This window comes from Narcine bancroftii, chromosome 4 (assembly GCF_036971445.1).
Source record: "Narcine bancroftii isolate sNarBan1 chromosome 4, sNarBan1.hap1, whole genome shotgun sequence".
In the NCBI taxonomy this organism is placed as follows: Eukaryota; Metazoa; Chordata; class Chondrichthyes; order Torpediniformes; family Narcinidae; genus Narcine; species Narcine bancroftii.
Window position 1 is genome coordinate 269,582,785 of NC_091472.1, and position 21,257 is coordinate 269,604,041.

At 39.8% G+C, this 21,257-nt stretch overlaps 1 protein-coding gene across 5 annotated transcripts in view; it reads left to right on the top strand.

Annotated features, from left to right (window-relative positions):
- The window catches only part of orc4 (origin recognition complex, subunit 4), a 100,140-nt gene that overhangs the window by 24,130 nt on the left and 54,753 nt on the right, over positions 1–21,257 (top strand). For all 5 annotated transcript variants that reach the window (XM_069934991.1, XM_069934994.1, XM_069934995.1 and 2 more), the window contains 2 exons: positions 11,726–11,816; positions 20,447–20,522. In XM_069934991.1, the coding sequence (XP_069791092.1) occupies positions 11,726–11,816; positions 20,447–20,522 (167 nt within the window). The remainder of the gene's footprint in view (positions 1–11,725; positions 11,817–20,446; positions 20,523–21,257) is intronic.

Sequence of the window (21,257 nt, forward strand, 5' to 3'; positions counted from 1 at the left end):
CTATTTTCCATTATCAATTTCTTTTATTTTGCCACAAACTGATTCAATATTAATGCTACAGAACCCTCCAATACTTTCCATTCTTGATTTGTCAGCTTGCATTGAAGCAGGAGTAGCCCATTAAGGCTCTCAAATTTGACCTACCATTCATTTAGATAATGACTGATTAATACCTCAACCTAATTTATCTGTCTTTTGTCCATAGTCCTTGATAGCTTTGCAAAGCAAAATCTTTTGATTTCGGTCTTGAATGTTTTAATTGTCAAGAGCCATGGGAAATGTTACTAGTTTCTTTCTCTAATATGTGTGATCCTGAAGTTTAAAATTGTCCCCTTATTTTATATTCTCCTTCAAGAACAAATTCTGTTGAAATGAAGACTTGTGCTCTCCCAGTCTCTTTGTGCATTAATATTTTGTAGTTTGTGTACTTGCATATCTAGATTGTGAAACTAATGTCGTACCTTGCCCATGCATTTTTAAAAAATCATTCTTCCTTTTCCTGCTGAGTATTTCCAATGTTTACTCTTTTAAATCTGTAGATTGTTCCTTTAACATACCATAACCTTTTTAAAATAAATTATACAATTAGATGCAATTAATTAGTCATTAATAATGAAATTTTAATCAGCTCAATTGTATTCAATTGCTTATTGACTCTTGTTTATGAACAAACAGTATTTTATACTTCATTAAAATAAAATCTTGACAACATTGTCTGACTGGTTTAATGTATCCTAGATTTTGTACCTTAAATGGACGGGAGGGGGGAGGTAGGGAGGGTGGGATGGGAGGGGGGGGGGGGGAGAAAGTGGCACTGTATATGTGTGAAAAGGAAAAAGTGTGTATCATGGTTAATGTGATTTATGGTGTGAAAAATAAAATATTACAAAAAAAAAATAAAATCTTACATCTTTCAGTGTTGCCTTGGAACTCACCTTTGACTTCTATTTATGATTCTTTAGAATTTTATGATTTTTAAAAAATCCTCCTTTAAGAATTTGGTTCTACCAAGTAAATTGAGCTCTATTGACTTAACACGGTAAAATGTAGCATTATATAATGTTAACAGGTCATGAAATTTGTAGGGACTCCATTGACGAGTAATTTTGCAAATCTAATTTGCATCTACTCCCAATAACACTGCCATTTGGTTTTTTTTTTGGATACTTTTTTCTGTTCCTTTTGATTGTTTCAGTTGACTCTCTTTTTACTTCTACCTTCAGCACTTGCTATGGGGAAACAAAAATGATTTTCCTACTGGTAGTGTTTATTCTTCTAACTCCGTGATAAGAGTATTTTTTTGTTGTTGATGGTGTATGTTCTTTTTATTATATTTTAATTTTAAAGAAAATAATATATGAACTCAAAAAGGACTCAATGAATGTATGTACAAAAAAATCTTTAAAATGCACATTAAGCCTAGAATTAGCCCCTCCATACCTTAAGAGAAAGGAAAAGAAAGAGTGGACAGAGTGGGAGAAGAAGGGGAAAGAGCTGGCATCAGCATATAATACAATCAAAAAAGAAATAAAAATATTAAATTACTAATAAGGGATGTTTATTAAATATAATATTTAATAGACTAAACCAGTAGTTCTCAACCTTTTTCTTTCTACTTACATACCACTTTAATTGGGTCTAGGGCAGTGATTCTCAACCTTCCTTTCCCACTCACATACCACCTTAAGCAATCCCTTACTAAACACAGAGCACCAATGGCATAGGGAATACTTAAAGTGGTATGTGAGTGCAAAGGAAAAGGTTGGGAACCACTGGACTAAACTATCTGGGCTTTTAAATAATTCAAATAAGGCTGCCAAATAGCTATGAACATGTAGCTTTCATTTCTAAGATTATAAGTAATTTTCTCCAGGGGGTATCCACCTTTGCATTTCCATATTCCAATGATCAGTTTGTAAGAGGGAATCAGATTTCCATGTTGCCTCTATACATTTCCTGGCTATTGCCAAAGCTGTTTTAATAAATTTAGATTTACTTTTGGGAAGTCAACATTCATGATAGCCAAATTCCCCAAAAGAACAATAGCAGATCAATAGGGAAGTCCACCCCAACAGTATATGTTCTCTTGATTTTTGCTTAAATATATACCTCTATTAGACCTTCTGTTCTAAGATAACCCTAAATATTCCAGTCTCTCCAGGAAATAGTCTCTTATCCACAGAAATTAATCAGGAAAGTCTGCAGAAATTATGATTATAGTTCAGTACACAAAAGTGCTGGAATAACTCAGCAGGTCACACAGCATCTATAGGATGCCAAACCAAGGATACCAGTAAATTGGTGGAACAGCATCTAATGTTCCAGGCATTTTCCAAACAGACAGGATTAATATTGACCTCCAGTTTCTGTTAAACTCATCTCCCAAGTCTCTCTCTTTCCCTATCTGTCTCTTTTCCTCCAGATCCTTACCCACTTCGCTCTCCATTTATAGAGTTACTCCTTGTCTCATTACCTCCACCTTTTTTTCTCTACCCTCAAACCTATATCCACCTGTAACCTGTTGGCCTGCACTCCTCCCCCTACCCCTTCCTCTTCTCTCCCCAACACCTCTTTATTCAGATACCTGCCTGCTTTTTGCTCATATCTTCATAAAGGGCTCAGGGCCAAAATTTTGGTTACCCTTTACTTCCTATAGATGCTGCTGAGTTTCTCCAGCAGCTTTGTGTATACACTTATTTCCAGAATTAATTTTTAGTAAATTATTTCTGCTCTCCAAAATATGGTGTCCAGAACTTGTTGCATTGTGACTTAATCAGTGTTTTGGCAAGGTTCATCAGAAATAAGTTGCACTGGTATTTTGTGCTTCAATTTATAAAGCCGAGAAACTTGTGTCTTAATGAATGTCTTTACCACTTGCCACTTTCCACAAAGTGTGTGTCAAAATCCTTCTTGTATTTTTCTTCGAACCTTGGGCTTTCCCCTTTCAAAATGTAAAATTTTTCAGCATAAAATTTCAAATGCCGTCTATCTGCCCATACAATCATCATGGCCGTAGACTGTTGAAATTCTTTTCTATTCTGCTCATATTTTCTTGCCTCCAGGTTTTATTTCATCTGCAAATTTGGAAATTGAGCCCAGTACTATCCAGTCCAAACCTTTTAATGCACAGTGCCCTCCATTAATAGTGGACAAGGACAGTTTTTTCCTTTATTTTCCCCTGTGCTCTACAGTTTTAAGTTTGTGATGAAACAATTCACATGTGATTAAAGTGCACATTCCAGATTTTATTCAAGGGTATTGTATACATTTTGCTTTGACCCTGCAGAAATTACAGCACTTTTTTATTTGCATAGTTCCCCAACTTAAGGGCATCATAATGTTTAGAACACTTGGCTTAAAAAGTGTTTGTAATTACTCAGATATGTTTAATTGCTTCATTGCAGGTATAAGAGAACTTGGATTGCTTCTAGGCTTTTGATCATCTTTAGCATCTGTGGTTGCCATTTTTCAACATGAGGGCCAGAGTTGTGCCAATAGAAGTCAAAGAAGCCATTATGAGGCTGAAAAACAATAAAACAGTAAAAGACATTGCCCAAACCTTTGGATTTCCAAAATCAACTGGTTGGAACATTATTAAGAAGAAAGAGTATACAGGTGAGCTCAGTAATCACAAAGGGTCTGGTAGGCCAAGGAAGATCTCCACTGCTGTTGACAGAAGAATTCTCATCATAATGGAAAAAAAAATCCCCAAACGCCTATCCAACAGATTATAAACACTCTTCAGGAGGCAAGTGTGGATGTGTCACTGACTACTGTCTGCAGAAGACTTAATGAACAGAAATGCAGAGGCTACACTGCAAGATGCAAGCCACTGGTTAGCCACAGAAACAGGATAGCCAGATGACAGTTTGTCAAGAAGTATTTAAAAGAGCTTGCATAATTCTTCAAAAAGATCTGGTGGATAGATGAGACCAAGATAACCAGTATTAGTAATGGCAAGAGCAAAGTGTAGAGGCATAAAGGAACTGCTTAAAATCCAAAGCATATCACCTCATCTGTGAAACATTATGGAATTGGTGTTATAGCTTGGGCATATCTTCATGGATGATGTAAGTGCTGATGTTTCTGAAGTGTATAGAAACATTTGCTCAAATTTGAACAAATGCCTCAAACCTATTGGACGACGCATTATCTCTACTGTAAGCCAATGATCCCAAACATACTGCTAAAGCAACAAAGGAGTTTTTCCAAAGCTAAAAACTGGAAAATTATTGAATGGCCAAGTGATCCAATTAAACATCCTTTCCATAAGCTGAAGAGACAAACCCCTGAAACAAACTGGAGCTAAAGGTGGCTGCAGTCAAGGCCTGACAGAGCATCATCAGAAAGGGTACTTAGCACCTGATGATATCTATGAATGACAAACTTCAAGCAGTTATTGAATGCAAGGGATATGCAATAAAGTACTAAATTTAATATACTTGGCATAAAATTGCTGTGTCCCAAATATTATGGTATCCTGAATTAAGGTGACTATGTATAAAAAGTGCTGTAATTTCTTCATAGTCAAACCAAAACACCTTGAATAAAATCTGGAATGTGCTCTTTAATCACATGTTAATTGTTTGATTACAAATTTAAAACTGGAGCACAGGGGCAAATAAAGGAAAAAAAAAGTTTGTGTCCCATACATTATGGAGGACACTGTAGATCTATTAAGAAAGGCAGTGATGACCTTTGAGGAATTCACTTGCACACTCTCTGTCTAGTTAACAATTTTTCAGTACTATTCTTGGTTTCCTATGTCATAGTTCATTTTTGTTCTTAGTGACATGGCCCCTATTATTCTATGGACTTTGTTCTTGATGGCGTATCTGATCAAATACACTATGGATGTCATAAAGCACATCAACTGTTGTTAACTTGCTTTTTGTTGTTGTTGGCAGAATAACTGGAAATGATGAGTCAAATGCAGGATGAAGATCAATTTGATTGTGTGGTGTCAGAACAACAATTTTGCTGTCAGTGGCACCAAGACCAAGGAGCTTATGATTGAATCTGAAGAAGGGTTAGGCTGAGGGACTACACACCGATCCGCATTATTCAGTTCATTTATTTGTCAAATCGATTGTACCAGTACAACCTGAAGAAACAGCTTTTTCTAGTACATGGTGCAGAACAGTGTCAAATGCTCATACAGAAGTAACACACATAGAGACAGAAGATATATATATATATATATATATATATATAGATATGTACACATGAATATGTTAAAATAAACATTATTCTTAAATTCTAGAGTCACAGATAATTGTTTTAAGCAGTTATTCAGCATTCTCACTGCCCATTAGAAGAAGCTGTCCTCAGCCTGGTGGCTCTGGCTTGGATTCTTCTGTATCTTTTTTCTGACTGGAGAGCTGTAAGATTCTGTGAGTGAGGGTCCTCCCTGATTTGTCGAGCCCTCTTTGAACAATGATCCTGATTAAAATGCATCAAGGGAAGGGAGAGAGACTCCAGTGATCTTCTCTGGTACTCTTGTGGTCCTGTGGATTGACCTCCGATCCAATGCTCTACAACAACCGTACTGCACTGTGAGGCAGCAGACCAGGACACACTCTATGGAGCTTCTGGAGAAAGTTGACAGAAAGGTAGCTGGTAGTCTTGTCTGCCTCGGCCTTCTGATGAAGTGCTGTTGCACCGTCCTGACAAATGACAGATGTGTGTCCAGGAAAGGTCACTTCTTAACTGGACACTGAGGAACTTGGTTCTCTCCACTACTACATTGATGTGTAATGGATGGTGTGTCATTCCTAGTCTTACTGCAGTCCAAAATCATCTCCGTTGTCTTGTACACATTGAGATTCAAGTTGTTATTCTCGCATAATTTCACAAGATTTTCCACGTCGTCTCTGTATTTCGACTTGTTGCTGATAAGGCCAACTACTGTCATGCCATCTGCAACTTGATGACTTTGTTAGAGCTGGATCTGGCATTGCAGTTGTCGGCCTGTAGTGTGAACAGGAATGGACTGAGGTGCGCCAGTGCTCAGTGTGACGATGCTCGACGTTCTGCCGCCAACATGGACAATAATGTCTTTCCATTAGGAAGTCCAGAATCCAGTTACAGAAAGGGTGCTGTGTCTCATCAAAATATCTTCTCCATCAGCTTCTAGGAGATTCAAGATACCTTTATTGTCATGTAATAGTACAGAATATGTGATATTACACAAAATTTCTTTCTACCTGCTGGAAGGTAGAGAAAGAGTTGACCATAGTGTTGCCCGGCACTGTTTGCAGTACAAAAGAAAGAAAAAGAAAAGAAAGTACTTTTAGAGTTACTGAATACCAGTGGGTTTGCCTTCAGTGCTCCCAGAGCCTCACAGCTTCACTGACTCCTGTTTGATCCAATGACAGCCTGAGCTCCAAATCCAAACCTCTGATACAATCAGGAAGCCTTCATTACCCAAGGTCTTTGGGGAGCTCTTCTTTCCCTCAGTATCCTCTCGAATCCTGGTTTCGATAACTGGTTCTTGCGTGCCAGTCTTTAGCAGCCCACATCCCGTGCGGATTACCCCCATATTAAGTTGCCTGCAGCCTGTTGTAGGTCCTTCAGCTGCTGATCCCATTGCTGGTCCACCGCTGACATGTCTGTCCATGGTTTCATGCACTGACAACCCCACTCCTCCTCTTGCCATTTCTCACATTTCCTTTTCTGCCCTCCTCCATATCTGATTATCACCTTTTGTCTGTTGATCTGTACTCCCTCTCCTATTACTACTTTTATTCAGCTGCCTGCTGGCTTCTTCCCATACCTTAAAGAAGGGATCAGGCCCTTTAATCTTAATCTCCTATGGATTGCACTAACCGCTGAGATCTGCTGAGTTCCTCCAGCATTTCTGTGTTTTGACTGCAATCATGCCACAGGGCTGTGTTCTTAGCTCCCTGCTCTACTCGCTTTGCACCTATGGCTGTGGTTTGGTTCCACAATAACACCAACTATAAATTTGTTGACATACTATGGTAGTGAGTGGGGCCGATGAGTCAGCATATAGTAAGGAGATTAAAAAATGGTGAAAAAACAACCTCACATTCAATGTCTCCAAAACCAAGGAACTGATTGGGGACTTTGAGGGGAAAACCAGAGGTGTATGATCCAGTGATCCTTGAGAGATTACAGGTGAAGAGGCGATGCAAATTTAAATTCCTGGGAGTCGTCACCTTAGAGGACCTTTCCTGGACCCAACATATGAATGTCATTGTGAAGAAAGCACATCAGCGCCTTTACTTTCTCATGAGTTTGCGGAGGTTTGGTATGACACTGAAAACCTTGGTAAACTTCTCCACATCTGTAGTGGAAAGTGTGCTGACTGGCTGTATCATGATTTAGTATGGGGCTCTCAATGCCTCTGAGCAGAAAGCCCTGTTAAAGGTCGAGGGCACAGCTCAGTACATCACAGGCAATACTCTCCATCATTGAGAAAATCTACATGGAATACTACTGTCGGAGATCAGCAGCTATCATCAAGGATCCACATGACCCAGGAAATGCTCTGTTCTCACTGCTGCCATCAAGAGGAATAGGTGTCATAAGTCATCGCACCAAGATTCAGGAACAGTTGCTACCCCTCCTCCATCAGACTCCTAAAGAACAAACGCAATCAGAGACTTATTTAAGGACTCTAACTTTGCACATTATGTGCGATTGAATAGTTATTTTCTGTATTGCACCATCAGTTTGTTTGCACTTCTTGTTTTACTTATTTCTCTTTTGTAAATGTATATTTTTTACTACCGACAAGTAGAAATTCTGCCTGATCCACAGGAAAAAGATTGTATATATTCTTAACAATAAATCTGAACTTTGAGTTTCTTTTCAATTACTATCAGTCTCTTAATATTGTGATACTAACCATAGACTGCTTCAACAAAAAAGGACTGTTTACACTTTTTTTACATTGAATATTTATTATCTATATATTTTGTAATTATTATCCTTTTTTAGGGTATACTTTTGTAGGTTTTTTAATGTACTCATTCAGCAGCAAGTAAGATTTTTGGTGCATATGTGCATTATTTATGACAATAAATGCTCCAACCCTCCAGGCGGAACCAGCAGAAAAGGTCAAGTTCTACACTGACCTGTGCAACCTCATCCAACACACCCCTACAGCCGACAAGGTTGTCATCCTTGGCGACTTCAACGCTCGCGTCGGCAAAGACTCAGAAACCTGGCCAGGAATCCTGGGCAAGCATGGCGTCGGCAAGTGCAACAACAATGGGCGCCTCCTGTTGGAGCTCTGCGCAGAACAGCGGCTTGTCATTACAAACACCCTTTTTCAGCAGAGGGACAGCCTTAAGACTACCTGGATGCATCCCCGATCCAAACACTGGCATCTCCTGGACTACATCCTGGTGCGAGAAAGTGACAAACGAGATGTGCTCCACACCAGGGTCATGCCCAGCGCGGAATGCCACTCTGACCACCGGCTGGTTCGCTGCAAGCTCAACCTTCACTTCAAGCCAAAGCCCAGGAACAGTAAAGCCCCCAGAAAGAGGTTCAATGTTGGAAACCTGCAGTCAGACGAAGCGAGAGGAAACTTCCAGGCAAACCTCAAAGCAAAGCTCGACGATGCAATCCGCCTCACGGACCCGTCCCCTGAAACCCTCTGGGATCAGTTGAAGACTACCATACTGCAATCCACTGAAGAGGTACTGGGCTTCTCCTCCAGGAAAAACAAGGACTGGTTTGACGAAAACAGCCAGGAAATCCAGGAGCTGCTGGCAAAGAAGCGAGCTGCCCACCAGGCTCACCTTACAAAGCCGTCCTGTCCAGAGAAGAAACAAGCCTTCCGTCGCGCATGCAGCCATCTTCAGTGCAAACTCCGGGAGATCCAAAATGAGTGGTGGACTAGCCTCACCAAACGAACCCAGCTCAGCGCGGACATTGGCGACTTCAGGGGTTTCTACAAGGCTCTAAAGGCTGTGTAAGGCCCCTCACCCCAAGTCCAAAGCCCGCTGCGCAGCTCAGACGGCAAAGTCCTCCTCAGCGACAAGATCTCCATCCTCAACCGATGGTCAGAACACTTCCAATCTCTTTTCAGTGCCAACCGCTCAGTCCAAGATTCCGCCCTGCTCCAGCTCCCTCAACAGCCCCTAAGGCTAGAGCTGGATGAGGTTCCCACCCTGGATGAGACATATAAGGCAATCGAACAACTGAAAAGTGGCAAAGCAGCAGGTATGGATGGAATCCCCCCAGAGGTCTGGAAGGCTGGCGGCAAAACTCTGCATGCCAAACTGCATGAGTTTTTCAAGCTTTGTTGGGACCAAGGAAAACTGCGTCAGGACCTTCGTGATGCCACCATCATCACCCTGTACAAAAACAAAGGCGAGAAATCAGACTGCTCAAACGACAGGGGAATCACGCTGCTCTCCATTGCAGGCAAAATCTTCGCTAGGATTCTCCTAAATAGAATAATACCTAGTGTCGCCGAGAATATTCTCCCAGAATCACAGTGCGGCTTTCGCGCAAACAGAGGAACTACTGACATGGTCTTTGTCCTCAGACAGCTCCAAGAAAAGTGCAGAGAACAAAACAAAGGACTCTACATCACCTTTGTTGACCTCACCAAAGCCTTCGACACCGTGAGCAGGAAAGGGCTTTGGCAAATACTAGAGCGCATCGTATGCCCCCCAAAGTTCCTCAACATGATTATCCAACTGCACGAAAACCAACAAGGTCGGGTCAGATACAGCAATGAGTTCTCTGAACCCTTCTCCATTAACAATGGCGTGAAGCAAGGCTGTGTTCTCGCACCAATCCTCTTTTCAATCTTCTTCAGCATGATGCTGAAACAACCCATGAAAGACCTCAACAATGAAGACGCTGTTTACATCCGGTACCGCACGGATGGCAGTCTCTTCAATCTGAGGCGCCTGCAAGCTCACACCAAGACACAAGAGAAACTTGTCCGTGAACTACTCTTTGCAGACGATGCCGCTTTAGTTGCCCATTCAGAGCCAGCTCTTCAGCGCTTGACGTCCTGTTTTGCGGAAACTGCCAAAATGTTTGGCCTGGAAGTCAGCCTGAAGAAAACTGAGGTCCTCCATCAGCCAACTCCCCACCATGACTACCAGCCCCCCCACATCTCCATCGGGCACACAAAACTCAAAACGGTCAACCAGTTTACCTATCTCGGCTGCACCATTTCATCAGATGCAAGGATCGACAATGAGATAGACAACAGACTCGCCAAGGCAAATAGCGCCTTTGGAAGACTACACAAAAGAGTCTGGAAAAACAACCAACTGAAAAACCTCACAAAGATAAGCGTATACAGAGCCGTTGTCATACCCACACTCCTGTTCGGCTCCGAATCATGGGTCCTCTACCGGCATCACCTACGGCTCCTAGAACGCTTCCACCAGCGTTGTCTCCGCTCCATCCTCAACATTCATTGGAGCGCTTTCATCCCTAATGTCGAAGTACTCGAGATGGCAGAGGTCGACAGCATCGAGTCCACGCTGCTGAATATCCAGCTGCGCTGGGTAGGTCACGTCTCCAGAATGGAGGACCATTGCCTTCCCAAGATCGTGTTATATGGCGAGCTCTCCACTGGCCATCGTGACAGAGGTGCACCAAAGAAGAGGTACTTGGACTGCCTAAAGAAATCTCTTGGTGCCTGCCACATTGACCACCGCCAGTGGGCTGATATCGCCTCAAACCGTGCATCTTGGCGCCTCACAGTTTGGCGGGCAGCATCCTCCTTTGAAGAAGACAGCAGAGCCCACCTCACTGACAAAAGGCAAAGGAGGAAAAACCCAACACCCAACCCCAACCAACCAATTTTCCCCTGCAACCGTGTCTGCCTGTCCCGCATCGGATTTGTCAGCCACAAACGAGCCTGCAGCTGACGTGGACATTTACCCCCTCCATAAATCTTCGTCCGCGAAGCCAAGCCAAAGAAAGAAGAAAGTCAGATCATTATTTTATCAAAAAACCCAACAAAATTTGTTGGACTTGATTTGCCTGAAACAAATCCATCCTTTCTCATGAACTTGTAATTGTCTAAATGACTTCTAATTTTACCCATGATAATTAGTGCGGTCAGCGCCATGATATTACAGCATCAAGGACCTGGGTTAGAATCTGATGCTGTCTTTGAGGAGTTTATACATTCTCCCTGTGTCTGCGTGGTTTCCTCTGGATACTCTGGTTTCCTCCCACCCTTCAATTGTTCAGGAGTTGTATGTGAATTGGGTATTTGGGTGGCATAGGTATGGAGATGCCGATATGTTTTTTTTCCCCAAAATTAGTCTTTATGCACAATATATTGTTGACAAAAAAGAAAATCGTTCAAAGTCTCTTCATATCCTTGGTGTCTTGTCCATACATTCCCATCATCGTACATTGTTACATACACTCACTATTGCCACCAGTGTGGCACCTTGTCATTACTTCCCCCCCCCCTCCTCTGTTTATTGAGAGGCTTTCCGTCAGTCTCATCCCATCAATGCTCCAAATTGTATGTAATTTTCTCTTAAGCTATGAATTTTTGCATTCTACCCATAACCAAGTGTGAAACTGATTTTCAGGTCACTGCAATCCTTGCCACTCCTAATGCTATTTTAGCAAATTTCATTTGATATATTGATTGTTTCATCTTGAGTCTTGTTTATTCTATATTTCCCAATAGAAATAAATCAAGATTTTGTGGAAATACAATGCCTGTAACTTGTTCTTCAAAAAAAATCCTATTTTTCAGAAATTTGATGGATCTTCTAAAACAAACAGCTGTTCATGGGGAAAGCAACTCTGTCCTAATTGTTGGTCCCCGAGGAGTAGGAAAGACTATGGTAAGCAACCTGTTCTTCATTGAAGTATTCTAAGTATTTTTATTTAGCAGATAATCTGATTCGGTTGGAAGAATGCAGTTATACCTTTGGTTTATTTGTTCAGAGATTTTTGTTTTAAGCTCATCACTCCAGAAAGTAAAATGTTTAATTATCCAAACTGAAGAGGCCTTCTCAAACAAGGCCTGCGCACAGAAATTATTTCACAAGTGATTTCTGCCGGCCTACATTCACAATCATTCAAAACTATTCAGCTGTTAAAATTTGTTTAATGTACTGCAAATTGCTTAAAAACATCATGTAAAAACCAAAAAATGCTTTTGTCACTAGAAAACATTGATAGTGTAATAGATTTATTAACTCAGTTTAAAATGCTTGCAATTCCCCTCCTTTTTTTTCCATGGAGATATCTGTTGTTTTTTTCCCCCCAAAACTAGTCTTTATGTGCAATATATTGTTGACAAAAAAGAAAGCTGTTCAAAGTCTCTTTGCACCCTTAGTGTCATCTCCATACGTTCTCTATTTACACCATTGCTAACAATGTGGCACCTTGTCATTACTCTCCCCTCTATTTTTTGAGAGGCTTTTTCCCTCAGTCTCAGCATCTTAGGACTCTGTGAAAGAAGGATTCTAGTCTGTGGCTCATCTCCACAGCGCCCCTGCATTGAGTGCACCAAGCCTCAGTGCATCCCTTAGTACACGGTACTCCAACCTGGAATGTGCCAGTCGGCAGCATTCCTTCACTGACATCTCGATGTTCACGACCAAAACATTTTGGGCAGACTGATGTGTGTTTTTCACTGAATTGATGGTATTCCAGCAGTTCAGGTTGTCTGTCTCTGTGTGCGACCTGGAAAAAGCCTGTAAATCAGAGTCTTCTATCAGGCTGCTGCGGGATGAATCATGATAAGGCCTGTTGCATCCTTCTCCAAATACTCTAGGTGAATCTGCATTCTCCAAAGAGTTGGGTGACTTCCTTCACTCCTCTGCAGTTATCTCAAGGACAATGTGTGTTACAAGTGATATTTCTATTGTACAGAGTGGATATGACTGGGAGGGTTCCTGTCAGTGCTAGCTAGGCCAACTCCTGGTCCTTGTTCATGTCAATCTTTACCAAAATAAATGCTACTGCAAGCTAAAAACTGACAAAGACCATGCATTACAAATATTGGTTGATTTTAAAGTAGATAAAATACCTGGTCCAGATATCAAGGCAGTAAGGACAATACCCCTCTCTGTAACTGGATTCTGAACTTCCTAACGGAAAGACCACAATGTGTCCAGGTTGGCAGTAGAACATCAAGCACCATGATGATGAACACTAGTGCACCTCTGGGCTATATATTCAGCCCACTCCTGTTCACACTACTGACCTATGACTGCATTGCCAGATCCAGGTCCAACAGACTCATCAGGTGTGCAGATGACATGACTCTAGTTGGCCTCATCAGCAACAATGATGTATCACACTACAGAGAAGAGGTGAGGCGAGATACCTTTTGACCAAGGTTGACTGTTCTACGAGGTGATCAGAGGAAGTCCAACTTGTTGATACCAGCACAGAAACCTGCACCGGGGCATTCATTGATACATGGGTGTCCCAATTCGTGGTCCCAGAGCACCTAACTTCGGACTGGAGGCATAATTCACCAGTGGGCTCAAGGCAGCACAAGCTAACTTTCTGGGGAAGCAGCTCCAGCACGCCAAGGCGTATCACCCTCAGGCCAACGGGTTGGTGAAGCGCTTCCATAAGCACCTCAAGGCAGCCTTGATGACCCAGCTCAAGGGTCCCAACTGGGTGGAGTAACTGCCTTGGGTCCTGTTGGGAATTCATACCGTGCCGAAGGAGGATTTTAATGCCTCGGCGGTGGAGATGGTCTATGTTGTGTTTTCAATCATCCCTGCGGAGTTCCTGGCCCCCGATAAACACCCAGAGGTCCCCACGCCAACCCTCGAGATCTTGCAGCAAAAACTGGGGTCTTTGGTCCCGTGACAACCCCCACCACATGGCCAGCCCAAACATAGAGTCCCAAAAAACCTAAATACTTGTCATACATGTTCACATGAAGGGGTGGATACAGGCCACCCTTACAATAACCCTACGAAGGGTCCTACAAAGTCGTTGGGTACAGTGGTTCCACCTTCGTCCTTGACATCTGCAGTAAGGAGGAGACTTTTACCGTCAACTGCCTAAAACCAGCATATCTAGAGTGTAATGGCTCCACTCCTCCTCCATGATGCAGGGGCAGGCAACCTTAGGCTATGGACAATGGCCCGGTCGCTGGTTCTGGGGGAGATTGTGCAGTGGCCCACGTGTGGAGATACAGACTGGCCCGCAAAATGACCGATGTACGTGGCAACCACGCGGACCTTGGAGTGACACTGGCCGTTGTCCCAGGTGACCTCTGCACAATGGGGAACTCTGGCGGGAATGCTGGCCTATCCTAGGCCAGTGCTTTCATGACGCGGGACCCTGATGTCAGCACCAGGGGCCCATATTGGCGTGATGGCCAGAGCAATAAACCAGTCTCATTTTCCAAGGCTTTGGTGTGCTTGTCGTTCTTCTCCATGCTGGTGTGAAGCGTACACTACAATTTCTTCAAACTGCCCCTAAAACCATAAATTTTATTTTCTGATTTTCTGTTGTAATAAATCATTGCCCCCCACCTCCACCACCTTTATCTAGCCACTGCTACCACCAGCTCCATCATTTCCAAGGCTGGATTCAACTGCCCAGTTCCAGGCAAGGATATCTATTTTTATTAAAGTTACTATTATTTAATATGTAAAGAATTGAGATAAAGCTAATTTACAGCATTTGCAAACCATTAGTAAAACCTAATTAATGCATCACACTACAACCTACACAAAGTTTCAATCATTCTAGCAAGGTATCTGGCGATTAATAATGTGATTACCTTGCATTTAATGTTTTTGCATTCCTGAACATTATTTTTGGCCATTACTTGATGAAAAAATCCTATTGAGCTGGTGAAACTTATTGCCTTTGATGTCATGGAGATTATTATCAGAACCAATACAATTTCTAATACCTGTTTCCAGATTGGATTTCATGCATATTGATAAAACGTTCAAATAACCGAAGTGTTGGGGGGAACCTGGGCAAAGTAAAACTTTGAAATAGATTTAAGCAGTGAGTTGGACTTGACTATGCAAGTGTATGGATAATGAAAGGTAAAATTAAGTTTAATTAAAAACTTGTTGCTTCATAAGTTGAAGTAAAAATCAAGTTGAAGCAGATTTAGGAATATTAGTAAATTCCATATAATGTATCTGATAACTCCAAAGTAGTGGTTTTTCAAACTGTCCCCATTAAACTCACATTCCACCTTTAGCAATTCATATGTTGTAAGTGCACTGTGATTGGTAAGGGATTGCTTAAGGTGGTATGTGAGTGGGAAGGGAAAGTTGAGAACCACTGCTGTAGACCCAATTGTTACTGAAATATTTTGCTTGAGGATAAAATGTCATTGGCCCATTTCTTTTGGAGTTATAAAACCATGCACATAATGAGTCAATTAGGTACAATTAAAATAGTAGTTTTCAAACCTTTTTCTTTCCACTCACATACTATCTTAAACAATCCCTTACTAATCACAGAGCACCTATGGCATAAGGATTGCTTAGAGTGGAATGTGAGTTTAGTGGGGCAGTTTGTAAAGCAATCAATAATGTACGTAGAACACAGAATTACATATAGTGGAATGTGATGCAGCAAAGTACTTTTTTCCCCCAAGTACTGGAAATTGGGTTAAGGTTTCTTATGACAATATTGACATTCTCATAGGAACATTTATAGAGCTGCTTTTAAACAATCATAACATTTTCATACAACAAAAGTGATACCTATACGCTAGTGTATAAGTTGACGTGAATTTTCGCCTGAAATGTAGGACTTAAGCTATACTCGCTAAGCCTGACACTTAACATTGACCAGTGGAGCGATTCTGTTAGGTACATTTCATATACCAATGAAATATACCATTTCACAATATTTTAAAAGCAAATTACCCAGTAAAGGTTTAAATTTTATTATCATATTTTAAAATAAACCACCGTTGGCTCATTTGACAGGCTGTTTAAAGCCTGTACAGAGCCAATGGCAGGCAGATTGGGCAGATGGATCCCACGGGAGAGCGTTGAGACTTCACTGTTAAGGTTTGGATTTGTACTTGGTATGGGGGAGCTCTGATGCTTCGCTGTTAAGATTCGTATTTGATGTAGAAGACAACCCCTGGTTTTGTGGTGACATTTTAAAAGTTCAAGTCCTGCCTTGTACACTTGCATATACTGTAATGCTGTTTAAAATTATTCCAATTAGCCAGGATTTAAAATATAGGTTACTCTTGCGATCAAATGGCCTTTATATTAAGCCTCCTTTCATTGTCAGTGGATCGGAGAGGAACAAGTAAAAATATGAATTGTATGTAATCTGGTATTGGCTCAGAAATTGTGAGAATGTCAAATGTCCAAGCACATTTAGTATTTTGAGTTGAAAACTTTTGGTTCGAATTGCTTCAACCAGTCTCTTTAAGAATGTCTACAATAGGTTGAAGATTATTTGTTCTCTCCATTTACTTCAACAAAAAGTGATTAAAAAAAAACTTGTTGGTTCTGATGTAAAAGACATTGACCTGAAACGTTAGCTCTAATTTGAATAACTAGGTTGGGATTAAAACAAGCCATGTTGGTAAGACGAAGAATTCTTGACCAGAAACATTAGCTCTATTTCCCTTTGCACGGTTGTTGCCTAACTGGATAAGTGTTTTCCACAATTTCTATTTTTACTTTGGATGTCCAGAGTCAAGACTTCATTTGTTTTTTTTTTAATTTCAGCATTTTATGCTGTTAATTGCTTATTAATGTAACTGTTGTTGAATTTAAGACTGAATTTGAGGTACTTGTGTCCTATAAACTTTGAAGGTTTGGAGGTTCTCCACAGAAGTAGCTTTTTCAAGATACCTTGTTCAAATGAAGATAGGGGAGTACTTCCAGGCCTTTGGGAAAGTATATAGCCATCTTGTAATATCCCCAGCACTCCTAAACATGATATGATCTGGTTCATCTGCCTTTTTGTGAAAACCAGGTAGAAATTTCTCTCATTTAATGAATTTTTATATTTCTCAAAAAATATTCCAAGGAGGTGGTCTAGTTTTTTTCCCCACATCACGGTATTTAAAACTTGAGAGCAAAGGTTTATCGTGAGACTGGAAAGATTTCAAGGGAACTGAGGGGTAAGTTTCATTACTCAGATGGTGGTGTATGTATGGTATATGGAATGAGCTCTTGAGGAAGCAATAGAGACATGAACAATTTTAACCTTTCAGTCATTTGGACAGGGTCATGGATAGGAAAGGTTTACAAAGATATGGGCTACACTCGGCAAATGGGATTAGCTTAGACAAGCATCTTGGCCTGAAGGGCCTGTTTCTGTGCAGTGTGACTGACTAAATGAGTTCTGATTTTAAAAAAAAATATATAAGGATGGTGCATCTGTTTGTAGGTAACTTCTTAGTGTTTCAAAAAAATGGGAAAAATCAGACTGTTTCCTATTTACCTGAAAACTTTGTGTTCTCTTGGATTTCTTGTCATACGTGGGTTGAAGCTGCAGGCATATATTGCCATATAGGTTAGAATAGTATAATAAAGAGTTGGGTCAAGGAAGAATATTGTGAACATTGTATTTATGGCTACAAAGCTTCTTGCAGAAAGCTCCTCTGGCTGTAGGGTTAGTAATCATTTCTTTTTTTTAAACTTTATTTATTCGTTCAAAAAACAAATAGTACATAACATATACAACAATTAACCATAAACATGAACGTTATTTTTTTATATATAGAAAAAAAAAGAAAAGAAAAGAACCCCCCCCCCCCCCCCCCTTCAGCCAACTCTCCTAAGGAGAGCCATAAAGAAAGAAAAAATATTAAGGAAAAATTAAACATACATATTAAAATCTAATCAACATAAATTGAAATGTAAATATTCTGCGTATAACAACCACTTATTAATAAAAAAACTATAATTATCACGTGAAAATGTGTAATTTTTTCCATTATTAAACAATATTTCATCTTGTTATGCCATCTATTAATATCAATCATATTTGTATCTTTCCACGTACTAACAATACATTTTTTTGCTACAGATAAAGCTAAATATACAAAAGCAAAAGCAAGTTGAAATTTATCTAATCCCAAACCTTTCAGAGGTTGCAAACTGCCCAATAAAAATACTGTCGGATCTAAAGGTATTTTAATCTTATACAGGTATTCTAAAAACAATTGAATTTTTATATATATGTGTGTGTGTATATATATATATATATATATATGACCAAACAGCATGAAAAAAGTTACAACAGAATTACCACATCTAAAACTCAAATCTGATTCATGAAAACCATACTTTTTTAATTTTTCAGGTGTTAAGTATAATTGATGTAGAAAATTATAGTTAATCATTGCTTAACGTGCATTTATCAATCTAGTTACACTATCATAACAGATATCTAACCAATCATCCTCGGAAAAAATAAAACCAATATCCACTTCCCATTTACTTTTAAATTTATCCCAACCCTTTTTATCCATACCTTCCTGTAATATTTGATACATAGATGAAATATAACCCTTCTCTGGTACCTTCATAAGAAAAGTCTCAAATTTAGTCATTTCAGGTAAAATCATATCTATACCAAATGAACGTTTTACCAAAGATCGAATTTGATAATAAAGAAACAGAGTTCTTATTAATACCAAAGCTGTCCCTCATCTGATTAAAGATAAAAATTTACCCTCTTTAAAACAATCTCCCAAGTTTTCCACACCTTTAAATCTCCAATGTAATAAACTTTGATTGTGTATTGAAAAAGAAATAAGTTGATTATTATACAACGGAGTCAAAGCCGATAATTCACCCCTAGAGCCTATCATTTTACTTTTTTTTATCCATAACTTCATTAAATGTTTTAGTGTAGGCACATTATGTTGCTGTAACAAATTTATATTCCATCCAAACAAAAATTGATGTATTTCAAATTCAGAAATACTTGCCATCTCAATTTTGGCCCAACTAGGAGGCCATTCCAAATCCATCAATGAACTAATAAATTTAAGTTGGGCTGTTTCATAGTATTTTGAAAATGTGGTAAACGTAATCCCCCTAACTCATATTTCCAAGTTAATTTATTCAAAGCTACTCTCGAAAATTTACCTCTCCATAAAAAGTCCCTAACCTTAGTAATCATTTCAAGAGAAGATTTTCAAAGTCTACACCATCTACTGGATGCTCGTTCCACTCTCTATCTGTAATTTGTATTAATGTATCTAAAACCATAAATCACATCTCACAATTGACTTTCCAAAAATATTTTTTACACATGAATCTATCAATAAAACCATTATACATTCTCTTAAGAGTCTACTTTTGTGTACTTACAAGCTGTTCCAATTAGTCATTGAGTTCAGGATGGAACACTGGCCATTTAACCGATTTCCCGCAAAATTTTGTTTTGATGAGAGTGGAGAACAGTGCACCTAGAGGAAACCCACACAGTTCACAGGACGAACGTACAATCTCCGCACTGCACAGAAGACCAGAAGTGAACCTGGATTGCTGAAGCTGTGAAGCACTAGCTTTACTGTGTTGCCACGTGTAGAACAGCCCTGTGACTGCATTGTGTGTTGTGGTCCATTGCTGAATGAGAATAGAAGAGGCTTGGACCTTAAAGATAATTCTTTCAAATGAATTTTTTTTTCCCTTGAGCAGGTAAAAAATTTGGCTGCCTCACTGTTCCAGTATGCTGAATAATTTGATGAGATTGCAAGAACCTGCTTTGCATCTGAATTTGGAATACAATATTTGGGTGGTTTGGTTGTCATAGCTGCATGGTTGGCAGCCTTTTATATCTGAAATATGGATCTTAGTGTTAAATGATTGATGGTATTGTTACTTCCGTGATCTGATGACCAGAAAGTATTAGAAAAGCTTTGATTGCTCTGCTTTCCGTGATCTGATGACCAGAAAGTATTAGAAAAGCTTTGATTGCTCTGCCTTTAGCAGTGTTATGTGACTATTGCAATTGGTGGAACTGTATGTGTAGAAAGTGAAAGAAGATGCCTTCACTGATGAGACATGCTATTGTAATCAGTAAATTGCTTACTATATTGCATCCAGAATCTTGGTTTCTCTTCTACTGGACACTGTCTGATGTTGTTCATGTGTTCTACTCTTCACTATGGTCAAAGGATAATTCTGTTTCTCTCAATATCTTTAGAGTTACTTCTGTACAAGAGTTATTTTTTTTTGTGTGTTTCCTCTCCAAATAAAGTGCCATCTGCTGAAGGGTTTTGAGCATCATATTTTTCTACAGAGCATCTTTCCTTAGTCAGATCCAACTAATGTATTTGCTCCAAGACCATAAACAGTGGGCTGATCACTCCAATTATTGTAATGAAGCCTGGATACAAATTTCTTGTGTATCTTCCACTGACTAATATTGGTATAGTTTATTTATCTTTCTTCCTTGGGCTGCCTTTTGTTATTATGTTTTTCATCTGTATCTTAAGTAGTTTGACTTCTTAAATGTTGTGCCCCTATTTTGTTTCCTTTAGCTACTGAAGAGTGTTTTACATGAACTGAAGGAAGTGAAACAAGTTGAGGAAAATCTTCTTCAAGTGCATTTAAATGGTGAGCAACATTTTTAGGAAGAGTGAAATGCATCTTTTACCTTTGGATCTCAAATAGGACCATATAGAGCAGTGGTTCTCAACCTTTTTCTTTCCAATCACATACCAGTTTAAGTATTCCCTCTGCCATAGGTGCTCTGTGATTAGTAAGGGATTGCTTAAGGTGGTATGTGGAAAATATTTGAAAACCACTGTTTTAATCGTACTTGATTGACTCATGTGCACGGTTTCATAAGTCCAAAGGAAATGAGCCAATGACAATTTTTCCCAAGCAAAATATCTTAGTAACAATTGGGTCTAGAGCAGTGATTCTCAACCTTCCTTTCCTATAAACATACCTCTGTAATCAATCCATTACTTATCACAGAGCACCTATGGCATAGGGATTACTTAAAGTGGTATGTGAATGGAAAGAAAAAGGTTGAGATCCACTAATATAGTGCAAAGCTGTCTTTATTAATTGAAATGGATCAGCAAGTTTGGACATGACAAAAAGATGGGAGGTGTAGTGGACAGTGAGTAAGGTTCTCAAAGCTGCAGAAGGATCTCAACTAGATGGAAAATGGTCTGCAAAATGATAGATGGAATTTAATGCAGACAAATGTAAGATGTGGCACTTTGGAAGGACAAATCAAAGTAGGATATGCACCATAAATGGTAGAGCACTAATAAATGAGCTAGAACAGAGAGGGGTCTGGGAATACAGATACATAATTTCTTGAAAGTGGCGTCACGG